This window comes from Eutrigla gurnardus (genome assembly GCF_963514095.1).
Source record: "Eutrigla gurnardus genome assembly, chromosome: 16".
Lineage (NCBI taxonomy): Eukaryota > Metazoa > Chordata > Actinopteri > Perciformes > Triglidae > Eutrigla > Eutrigla gurnardus.
Window position 1 is genome coordinate 13,444,519 of NC_139927.1, and position 11,573 is coordinate 13,456,091.

General features: G+C 40.1%; 2 protein-coding genes across 2 annotated transcripts in view; one reads left to right on the forward strand and one right to left on the reverse strand.

Annotated features, from left to right (window-relative positions):
• scara3 (scavenger receptor class A, member 3) overlaps positions 1-11,573 on the reverse strand; it is a 102,789-nt gene that overhangs the window by 24,779 nt on the left and 66,437 nt on the right. The gene's annotated exons all lie outside the window — the stretch shown is intronic.
• clu (clusterin) lies at positions 1,605-11,372 on the forward strand. The gene is made up of 10 exons (XM_084030547.1): positions 1,605-1,735; positions 5,343-5,493; positions 5,955-6,103; positions 6,493-6,663; positions 7,060-7,230; positions 7,915-8,110; positions 8,466-8,606; positions 9,476-9,702; positions 10,101-10,267; positions 10,699-11,372. The coding sequence occupies exons 2-10, from the start codon at positions 5,379-5,381 to the stop codon at positions 10,709-10,711; spliced, it is 1,350 nt and encodes a 449-aa protein (XP_083886673.1). The 5' UTR covers positions 1,605-1,735; positions 5,343-5,378; the 3' UTR covers positions 10,712-11,372.

Here is an 11,573-nt window from a genome sequence, read left to right on the forward strand (position 1 = left end):
CTGCAGGATTACTAAAAAAAAATGAATGCATTTCACAGCAGAAAAGTTGACTCGTAAAAGCAGGTGTAATTAATAACATCACTGGATTTGTTTGACCCAGTTCCATGTTATGCATTTATCACTGACAGTGCTTACTGCGGCACTTAGGAAACTCATCATTTGTGACATTAGTTACACTTGTGCTTTATTTATTTTGTTTGAAAAACTACCTCAACGTATGACTACAAATAAGCAGCATGGACTGATTAAATGATCAAAATTAGAATTTCTGCTTAATTTTAAGATGCTGGCCTAAAGTATTAAATGCTATTTATAAGGCTTTGCTTGGTATGCTATCAAAATAGGAACTGTGTTATTATCACAATTCTATATGAATTGTGCTAATAACTTTTTGATACATATTTTTTTGTATGAAATTGTTGTGAAACTGCACATACAATCCTGGTTGGTATACTATGCAGACACTGAAAGTGAGGTTGTTAAATGTTGAGTCACGGTCAGGATGAATACACTGTTTTTTTTTTAGTGTTGCTGCCAATAAATTAGAAAAACTTCTGGAAAAGTCCTCAGACTCCCGAGCGTCAAGTCAGGGAGTGTTCAACGTCATAAATACAGGAAAACGCATACGGATTTCAAAATAAAGCTACAAGGTTTTTGACTTACAGTGGAAGAAATTGGTAAGTACACATAAAAAGTAAAATTACTCGTTTTATATTGGGCAACGCGAGTAAAATTAGCCTCCGAGAAAGTTCACAGAAACGGAAAAAGTAGCTATCTAATGCCAAGACATTATAGTTGGATACCTATGAAGTGGCGTTTTTCATGTGGTAAAAAAAAATGGCGGGGCAACAACTACTTTGTACAGATGCAAAAGCAGACAATTAGCAAATTTGACATAATGTGCTATTTCACATTTCCCCACATAGTTTAACACAAGTATCAATCTAACCGGGCACATACCTGTTCTCCTCAGTTTGCTTTTAAGCCGCTCAAGTCCGTTTTTAGTATGAGTATCATTTAGAGTAGCCATCTTTCCCCACGTTGTCCTCCTGCTTTCGTCTTCGGTGATCCTCCCAGAAAGATGCTTGAGATCCCGAAAGTCCGTTTGCTGTCCGGGTAACATTCCCTCCGAATAACACACACGGGAAGCAAAAAAACACCACCAAAAACATCTTCTATGACAAGCTAACGTTAGCTGATCGCCATTTTGTTCCTCGAGAAGAACTCCGAATATTTTTACGATGAGTTTGGTGAGTCGCGAAAGCAAAGCGTCTGATTGGCTGTTGCCTCACTGCAATTTGATTGGCTGTTGTCCAGTGCTCAAAATAACATTTTAAAATGATATTCACTGACCTTAAACTGTAGAATAACGATGAACAACCGCATTTTTAATGGCATGCATTAATTTATTATTCTAATAATTAAATAATTTGTTTTTAATATTTGTGTATTCTTTTTTACATAGGCTATATTATTATTGGTGTCACATTCAGGTCTCCAAATCATTGTGATGCAGTACATTTCTCATTGTAGTGTGGCAGTTTTAGTGATAGCGATGTATTTAGAAGGGTAATACAGGAAACTGTCTTTTTGCTGTTGTTGCTGCAGCTTGATTTGTAGCGGCGGCTGGCAGCATCATATGTCTGCTTCGTCCACGTTACCGCTGGTATAAATAGGAGCAGCAGAGAGACCGGAGCAGCTTCAGACGGTCTGGAGTCTCAGGAAACAAACAGAGGTGAGTCAGAGGGGCCTTATTATTTGTTTGAGTGTGCAGCTCGGTGATATTCAGAGGTAAATATACTCTTCAAATACGAGCTGTGTTAATACTGTTATAATAAACGAGTATAGAAGAGGGTGACCCTTTTGTTTTGGTTCAGCTTATCCAATGTGATATTTCTTACTTTAATGTGCTGTGTATAATGTGTTTTGGTTTTATGTGTGTTTTTTTATTATTAAACCATCTGGTGCATTAAGCTGTTTTTTCTCATGTAGACTTCAAGATGACTGACAGCTGTAGTTTTGTGTTGCTTTCTGGTGGGTGTGACCTCCATCTTTGGATCAAAACAACTGGATTAGGGAAGATGACATCATATTGTGGTTGGTTCACTTCAACACACTTTAGGCTGTGTACGCAGCCGGGCAGAACCAACTGTGTAATCAGAAAATTGACACAGTGTTGAGTGAAAGGACGATTTTAAGAAAATGCTGGCGGTGATATTATTCTAATAGTCATCCAAATATAAATTTCCAGTAGAACAGCTATCTGCATTTTATAAAACATGAAAAGGTTTATGCATATTCTCGTTTAGATCCTCATTTCTCTGTAACCACGTGACAAGTGAATCCTTTAGGTGCATAAATCCCCAAACACCTAAAATCAGGCCAAAATGAGGTCATGTGTGACGGTGTCCCATTTGTTGTAAATGGAGCACAGAATATCCAGAAAGAGAGAGCAAGGCAGAAACAGAAGGAGAATTAGTTTCCCCCACGGCCAAGGGCACTTATTTTGTTCAACCAAGCATCCCAAAACAAAAGATATTTCAATTATTATCTTAAAAAAAGTACTCTGGAACCTGGAAGCTGAAGCCAGTGAAGTAAAAAATGACTGAAATGATCATTTGATCATCAAAACCCTTGCCAATTATAAGCAATTAATCCCAGAAACAATTCAGCTTCATATTTAATTAGTGTTTTATGTGCTGTATGTGTAATATACAAACATTTTACAGTAATATCACAATAGTATGAAATGATTTCTGGATAGAAATGAAAGAGAATACCAGGTAGCATGAAATATGAGAATACAATAATAGCAATTTTAAAGTAATATGATATGCATGTAGGATAAAATGAGCTCTGATACAGATGTTTTACTGTATTTAACATTACAGGGCTGAACTTTCTAGAAGGCCTTGGGGGCAACATCTGGAGGGTTGGTCAGTTGCATTCTTTCAGTTGTGCAACCGTGCAGCTGCTATTCAGCAAATAAAGTAGTTTGACCTCAACATTGTAAATTAATTCTTCTTTCTCTCCTATAGTTTTATTTTTGTTTTGTTTCTCTCCATCAACCCTTTCTCTCCCCGGCTCTGTCTTTTTTTAACACGTCTTTCTCATCCTGTTTTAGTTTCTCTCATTTAAAATAGTCTCACTTGGTCATAGTCAGCACCTGTTTCCAAACCCTGCAGGAACTGGCGTGTTGCAATTAAAGTGAGAGGCTTATTGCCACATAATTAATGATCTCGTTGTGTAAGCGGCTGCAGTTTGCTGCAATGCACGTGCAGTTCTGTCTTTCACTGCAGATTAAATGCACAAACATTCAGAGACGTTATATCATCAGCACATTAAATTTATCTTCCTAATAATGCTACTTAGGGATTTCAAGGGATCCAGAAAGTTTCCTAAGATACCAAATGTGTCAGGCTGAAATTGAGGGGAAGTATATAAGTATATAATGTATAGAATTATGCAAAGAACATCCTGAATATTTCAATTGTATTTGATTATATTTGCACGGATGGATTAGTGAAGGGACCTAGAGGATCAGGGTCAAGTGTCAGGAGCCCCCATAGTCTTCGAATACAAAATGTCACTTAAAGAAACACGTATCAAGAGTCTCAAAATGACTACAAAGAAACATAAAATGACAACAAAGATACTTAAAAAGACAAAGAGACCAAACAACTACAAAAAGATGCAAAACAGCTGCAGACACAAAACACCACAGGAACTCACAACGACTATGGAAAGTGGCAAAAGAACTACAAAGAGACTCAAAGTGACCACAAAAAGTGACCATAAAAGACACAAAATGACCACAAAGAGACACAAAACAACAACAAACGGAGTGTCCACAAATCCCACTGTGGTTGCAGCCATAAAAACATAGAGCTTCAATTACAACTTTGAAGAAGACAATGCAGTTCTTCTTCTTCTTATTGTATTATAATATAATTCCAGACAGTATGAAATAATATTTTAAAAAGTGGGGAATTTGAATGTCAAGAGGTCAAGTTAACAAATGAATGTAGAAGTTATTAATCATTTTTTGGTGTTGAATGGAGAGTTTTATACGAAATATGATGCAAAAGCAACACGCTGTGCATACCGTTACTCTGCTTGTTTCCATAGAAACAGGAAATGGTAGGCCAACACAAACTGCACATCATCAGATGACACAGATCAGATAGTACACAAATGACACAGATGCTGGCGCAACATCTCTCTCAGCTTGGGTAATACGATGACCAACCAAAACGTAGCTTCAAGCAGCTAAAGAGACGGATAATTCCCTTAGGAGTTGGAGGAGACCAAAAACAGAGCTAAAAGGAGAATGAATATTGGACTTAAATTTGGCATTTGGCCATGAAACATGACTCCAAATGAACGATAATGTTGCCCCGTGTCTGTCGGATGTTTCAATTTGTTCACCCTATTAATTTAATAATGATACAATGACAGTGTGGTGTTAAGAGCTTGTTTCTGCTGCAGTCTTATCTTATTGAAAGCCTCTAACGGAGCGGAGACCATTACAGTAGCAGATTAATGCTGTCCACATACTTTTGGCCAAAGAGTATAAACGTACGCTTATCATCCACTTCCCCCTCTCTGCTTTCTATCTGGCCAAGTTCAATTTGCACTTTAAAATATTATCATTACTTGGCAACAGCAGATAGATTGTGCATTTAGAGGAAAAGGGAGGATAGTGGCCGCGCTGCAGAATGAATTAACAAAGAGACTCCCAGAGAGAGATGCAGGCTTATATTTGCCTGGGAAAAGCTGTAAAGAGAGGCGAAAAGGCCTGTCATTGTGTGTGTGTGTGTGTGTGTGTGTGTGTGTGTGTGTGTGTGTGTGTGTGTGAATGGCAATTAAAAAAATCAGGAGCTCTACAGTCAGTCTCTGTTGAAGCGGTCCTTGTTGAATACACGGGCAGCTGACCAAGCACACGTCAGAGACAAAAATGGGTAAACAGAGTAAGGGCCTGCTGTTCTCTTTATATAACGCACAGTTGGCCAAAGTCACAGGAGACACTGATCTGAGGTCAGTTTGATGATTATGTCCTTGCTCGTGGACTTATATATGAAACTGGAGAGGAGGTAATTGGTTCATTCAGCAGCCATTAGTTTGAATTATTTATCAGTATCGACCCATGCTGTTATTTTTATGCTTTGCTGTGTAAAGGTGGAAAACTGCTGAGCCATGACTGTTATTTTCAACTGCGTAGGTCTCTGGCTTTTTTCCAGCTTGTGTCGCCCTCTGGAGGAGCTGGTGGGGCGTTACAACCACATCACAACAGTCAGCAGTTTAAACTGAAGCTGTATGTCCATGCTTGGGTGTTTTTTCAGTATTTTCTCATCGTTGCCCTGTGAGAGTCAGAGAGGATGTTGATGATGATGATGATGATGAAGAAGAAGGGGTCCAAGACTCTGGCTGTGATGGCTCTTCTTCTGGCGTCAGTCAGCTGCATCCTTCCTCCATCAGATGAAGACCTCAACCGTGAGTTTCTCTGCACCCAGCATGCATCAGAAAAGTCTTTTTCCAAGTTAAAAAATGTGTTTGTGTATGTTATTATTTAAGTCTGTGGATAGTCAAGAGTACGCAGGACATTGTTTCTTCAAAGACAAGCTGCTATTGGGACCTTTACATTTAACCTTTTGGAAATGACTAAAGCTTTTATAAATTCAAAGAAAAATACACTGGTTTGCTTTAAAATGATTGATGTTTCTATGAAAATACCTAAAAATGGAAATTGGGGTAGTAAAGTAAAAGGGCATTATCTCCGAAATAATATCACTGATAAATAAAGTTAAACAAACAAACAAACAAACAAAAAAGCATTAAACAAAAATATCCCACATGTATGTATTATGAAATCAGTTTGGTGAAAGAGGGCAGACATGCAGGAGTCACCTGCAGTAAATATGGGATATGTTTTTGTTGTTTTTGTTGTTTTACAGAGATCTCAGTCCAAGGAGAAAAGTATCTGGACAAACAGATTGAAATTGCTGTCAACGGAGTGAAGGAGATGAAGAGCGTAATGGAGAAATCTTCAGAGGCTCACCAGAAGTTTTTGGACAACCTGGAGAAAACCAAGGAGCAGAAAGAGGTAGAAACCAACACAACAAAAAAACATCTGGAAGTGGGCAGACACATAATCAAAAAAGAATTCAGAAAAAAAAAATCAGGAGCAATTTTCTTCAAAAAAGAAAAAAAGATTTAAGTGGATAATTTTCTCCATTTCCTGACAAAATTGCGCTGAATTCCTGAAATGTATTGCAGAAAACGGCTTTTTTATAAAGATTGTCGTTTGATCGACTCAGTGATATCAAGTTAATCTGATGGTTTAACAGCTCAAGTCAGTACGTTCTGCTATATTAACATCAGAACCTTTTAATGGAACCGATAGAATCTCAAACGTACTGATGTTTTTTTAGCCTTTTTGATCCCTCGCAATGCAACGATGCTTGCCTCTTTACATCTTGTGTTTCCCGACAGCAAGCGATGCGTGCGGCTCAGGAGATGGAGGCCAAGTTGGAGGAGGAGGAGGAGGTTTGTAACGAGACCATGAGGGCCCTGTGGGAGGAGTGCAAGCCCTGCCTGAAGAACACCTGCGTCAAATACTACTCCCGAACATGCAGCAGTGGATCTGGACTGGTGGGACGGCAGGTCAGACAAATACATGTTCTAATTCTAGATGGGATTCCAGTCCAGACATTCGCTGGTCCATGCCTTCCTTTAAAAGGGACAGAATGCTCTTTCATTGATCAAACCGTTGCTTTGGATTTTGGATTTTGTTTTTTGTGCTACAATTATGAGTGATATCTTTGGATTCTGTCTTTTCCTGATAAGCAAATGCTTTCAGGGACATGTGGATAGTCATATTTAATATGACAACATGGCACAATTACAAATACGACAGAAAAGATGAGTATCGGTATCAGAAACACAAAAAAATGTAAACACAATCACTCCTACTACATCACTCTTTCCTCGCTCTCCCAATAAGCCAAATATAAATACAGATGTTTTCAGAAATTTGATTCAGGATCCTCTCACCTGCAGCTGGAGGACGTGCTCAACAGGACGTCTCCCTTCTCCATCTGGATCAACGGGGAGAAGGTGGACGTCCTGGAGCAGGAGGGCCAGCGGCAGAGCAACGAGTTCAAGAACCTGGAGGAAAAATACACGGAGATGGCCGATGGCATTGACAACATCTTTTCTGACAGCATGAAGGTACTGTTTACCCCTGAACACTAGACACAAAGAAGTATTTGCTTGAGTGTATATATTACGAGTTATTGTATATATTATTTAGACTGCCTCCAACCACTGCATCGAGGCACTTACAGCAGCAGTGTGTAGGATTTAGGGTTAAATTAAACTAAGAATCGTGTTTTCCTCAGCTCATGAGCCCTTCATGTCTACATTGGGAGTCTGCAGTGTTTCTACAGTAGCCCTGAATGGACAAACAACACAGTGGCTCCGCAGAGAGCCTTTCACGTTTTTTTACGTTAGCCGAAGGCGTCACGCTTGGGAAAGGAGGGGTGAGAGGAGGAGGAATTCAGTTGGTTGCTATCTGCAACCTCACCACTAGATGGTGCGAAATCTCACACAGTAGTCCTTTAAAAAGAGGCAACCTGCACATAAAACTCACCAAGTCAAGTCAAGCAGCAACAGACATCTGATAATTAGGCTTTAAAGTCTCTGATATCCACGTTTAAAGCTGCACTCATCAGTATTTTTATGTGCAAGCTCTACATAGCATTTTTTGTTTTAATTTCATTCACGTTCACCGCTGTCATCACCTGTCATTACCTTCGTTTCCAGCTGTTGTTAGTTTAAAGAGAGTTTAAAGATACACTTTACACTACCTATGACGTTGACAGGCTGCGTCTCTGTGTTGTCGGTGTGTCTCAGGTGGCCGACCACGTGCACTACAACCCTCCAGTCTTCTTTTTCCCCAATTTCCTGGGACCCAGCAGAAGCATTCGCTCTCTCTTCCAAGATCCGTTCCACGGCTTCCAGAATTTGTTCTCCCCCATGATGGGTATGGGCAAGAACTTCTTCAGCTCTATGGGCTCCATGATGGACATGGACACATCTCCTAGTGACGGTACCGTCTGACGTATTCTGCCCCGTTTACTCAACACTAGTCAGAAAGCTTTTTCTAGGGTTTGCAGGTGGTTTGAATCGTCTTCTGTATGTTTATTGTGATGAAGCTGCGAATTTCATTCTAAAAGTAACTTTTTAGGTAAACATTTTAATTGTGTCTTATACAGGAAGTCTGAAGAAGGGGAACACTGTTGTAGACTACTGTGGGGTACAGATCTGGTTCAGAGATGAGAGCATTAATCACAATGTGATATTGTTGCCAGCTTCGGTTATGTGCAACAGGCTGGGATCCCCCTCCTGTGTCCCTGCAGCGCTTTTAAGTTAGTTTGAAACCATATTTCTAAACTTGGTCGCAGACGGCAGCTTAAACGAGGACGTGGTCATCACCAAACCCTTCGGCAACGGCAAGATGACCTGCAGAGAGATTCGCCGCAACTCAGCCGGCTGCCTCAAGTTCCGCGATGAGTGTCAGAAATGCAAAGACATCCAGCACATTGGTAAGATAGCTCATCTTCTTTTATGTTCTGACCGAAAAATAACTATACAATCAAAGATACATAATAGAGATGAGGATGTGGAAGATGTGTAACATATAGGCTGCAAACATAATATGTTAAATTTCAATAACATCCTTGATAATTACAGGCATTATGTGAGATGTAATAAAACAACTAATTATAACCTTCCAAAAGGGTGCAGAGAGGTCCTCTCATGCAGACTCCTCCTGCAGGAAACCAGAGGAGGCGACCTTAATGACATTAATACTTTTAATTAGAGCACAATTAGGAGTCCTGATCACGTTGGAAACAGGAAGGGCTTCAAATGAGTGGGATTTGATTATGTCATCTCTTCCCTTTTTGTTAGGCTGGCTGTCCCTGAAGCTTAAAGGCCTAATATGCTTCAGAAAAATGTAGGGGGAGGGAACTGTTACCTGTATCATTAAATTAAAAAACTTTTAGACCAAAATATTTTTGTAGAAGACAATTTAAAATGAATGCCCCCAAAACGTAGTACAAAAAGTACAAAAAGTAGCATCTCATTTTCTGAAGGCATCTTATGATGGTTGAAGTTCTTACTTTTCATATACAGTGGTATCAGAGGATCTACCACTTTACCCACCTTTTGAAGTATTTTGGGGGAATTAATGCCTTTATTTGATAGATGACACGATGGAAAGATGACAGGAAATGAGCAAAGAAAGAGGTCGACATGCAACAACCCACCGGATGTGAATCGTGGACGCCTTAAATGTTGGCGCCAAACAAATGTTTCGTCCTCTCCTGATGGATATAATCCAATCGTGGTGGGTAATGATTTGTCTAACCTCACTCAGGAAGCTGACGGCGTGACGATGTTTCATTCACAGACTGCTCGGGGGAGAAACCTCTGGAGGGCCCGCTGAAGGAGGAGCTGGAGAGGGCGTTGGCCGAAGCCGAGCGCTTCACTCAGCAGTACAGCAGCCTCCTGAGGACGTTCAGGGAGCAGATGCTCAACACCTCCTCCATCCTTGACCTGCTCAACAGAGAGTTCGGCTGGGTGTCGTCTCTGGCGAACAACACCAACGCCAAGAACGACATCTTCAGGGTTCAGACGGTACGCAGGCCTGGGGAGCGATTTGGGGCCAAAAATCTACGTCATTAACATTGTTTTTTTACTTCATGTTAGTTGTGTAATCACCGATGGATGGACAAAGCATTTGTCAAGCTGTTCGACTTGTTTGCAAAGCATGGAAGGAATGATTTCTGAGTCTTGAGTCTTATATTTCTATCGAGGAAAAGTTATATTGCCATAATTAATTAATGAATAATAATAATAATACATTTCTTTTTGCAGACATCGTAGCACTAATTTAACTGAAGTGAAAAGGTCCAAATGACCAAAATTGGAGCAGTAAAAGCCACTTGCATATGCACAACATAAAGTTTGCCACTATTGGAAATGCACATATTTTACACTTACATGAAAGAACTGAACCTGTCACTGAACTGCAGGTAAACGGCAGGGAGACGCAGCAGCCTGGAGAAACAAAGGTGTCCGTGCAGCTCTTCGACTCTCCTCCCATGGAACTCAGCGTGCCGGGCGACATCCCCTGGACCGACCCCAAGTTCTCCGAGGTCCTGGCCAAGGAGGCTCTGGACCGCTACAAGGAGACCAGCGTGTCAGTGATGAGCACATTTAACCAGTGTTTGTTTTCCTAAATGCACCATTTCTTCAAGCATTCGTATCGTTTTTCTCGTCACTTGTCCTGGAGGTCACCTACGATTCAGCTTCGGAGCTCGATCATTTTCTAGATAAGTAAGATTACTGAGATAGTTATGACAGTGGACACAAGTAACCCCTTGTGTTATTTTTACTTAAAGACATAATGAGTAGGGTTTCCCCAAGAAGCAACGTATATAATATGTAAGAATCCCTCAGACCCACAGACTGTAAAGTATTTATTTGTCGGTTTTGTCTCTCTTTGTAGTCGCTACGCATCTCTCTGTGGTTGTATATTTCATTTTTGTCATTTTGTGTCCTTTATGACCGAGATGCTTAGGATGCAAGCGTATAAAATAATCACCAATGATTTCCTCTGTTTTTTTCCAGTGTGGTCAAATAAACAACCCGCTCCGTCTGCTGACAAGTGAAAGTTGTGGACTCGCACCCGACGATAAACACACCCGACGATAAACACACCTGGGAAGAGGATCAAACCTGAAGCCAACCTGCTGGTTCTGATGTAAACCCTCTATAAAGTCCTGCTTATGCAAACGACTCAGTTTAATTTAAGTTGTTACATTAGAGCTCTTTGTCCTGCTGTAAGAGACAATCTTCATTAGATGTAGATGCTCATGTCTGTAGTACCTTCAACGTAAATACCTTAACATACGAGCCAGGCTTTGCAACAACAACAAAAAAAAAGCTTACTTTTCTAGCAGTTCCTGTTAAAAAACAAAATATACGTCATTGACTCCTAAAGGGCTTCTTCTCTGTATTCATCCTTTCTAACACATGAATATTAAACTGGTTTTGCCTCCGATACGGTACTTGTGGAAAACTAATGTTTAGAGGAAGTTCATTTACTCCGCTTCAGTGACTTTAAAGTCCTGATTTACCTGTAGATCTCTACATGAAGCGGTTATCTGAGTTGGTTTGCTGGAGTTTAGCTCGCCGATTGAACATTGAATTTGGGAAATAGGAATTGATTATGTTCAAGATTGCTTTCATCCCAATCTCCTGTAACGAAGCAATAGAGACCAAATAAAACCTGCTCAAACCCATTCAGTTTCTTTTTGTTTCTATGGAGTTTTCCCTGAATGTTGTTTTGTAATTTGATTCATGCAATTTAGAGTCATTGACACCTTTTCGAACAAAGCTTCGTGTGGAACCAAAATGTGTCTATGCCGCTAGAAATGGTGGCCAGGGACCTATCAAACTAACAAAATTCTTAAAAATGAGGTAGTCAGCTCCTTCTGTTGAAA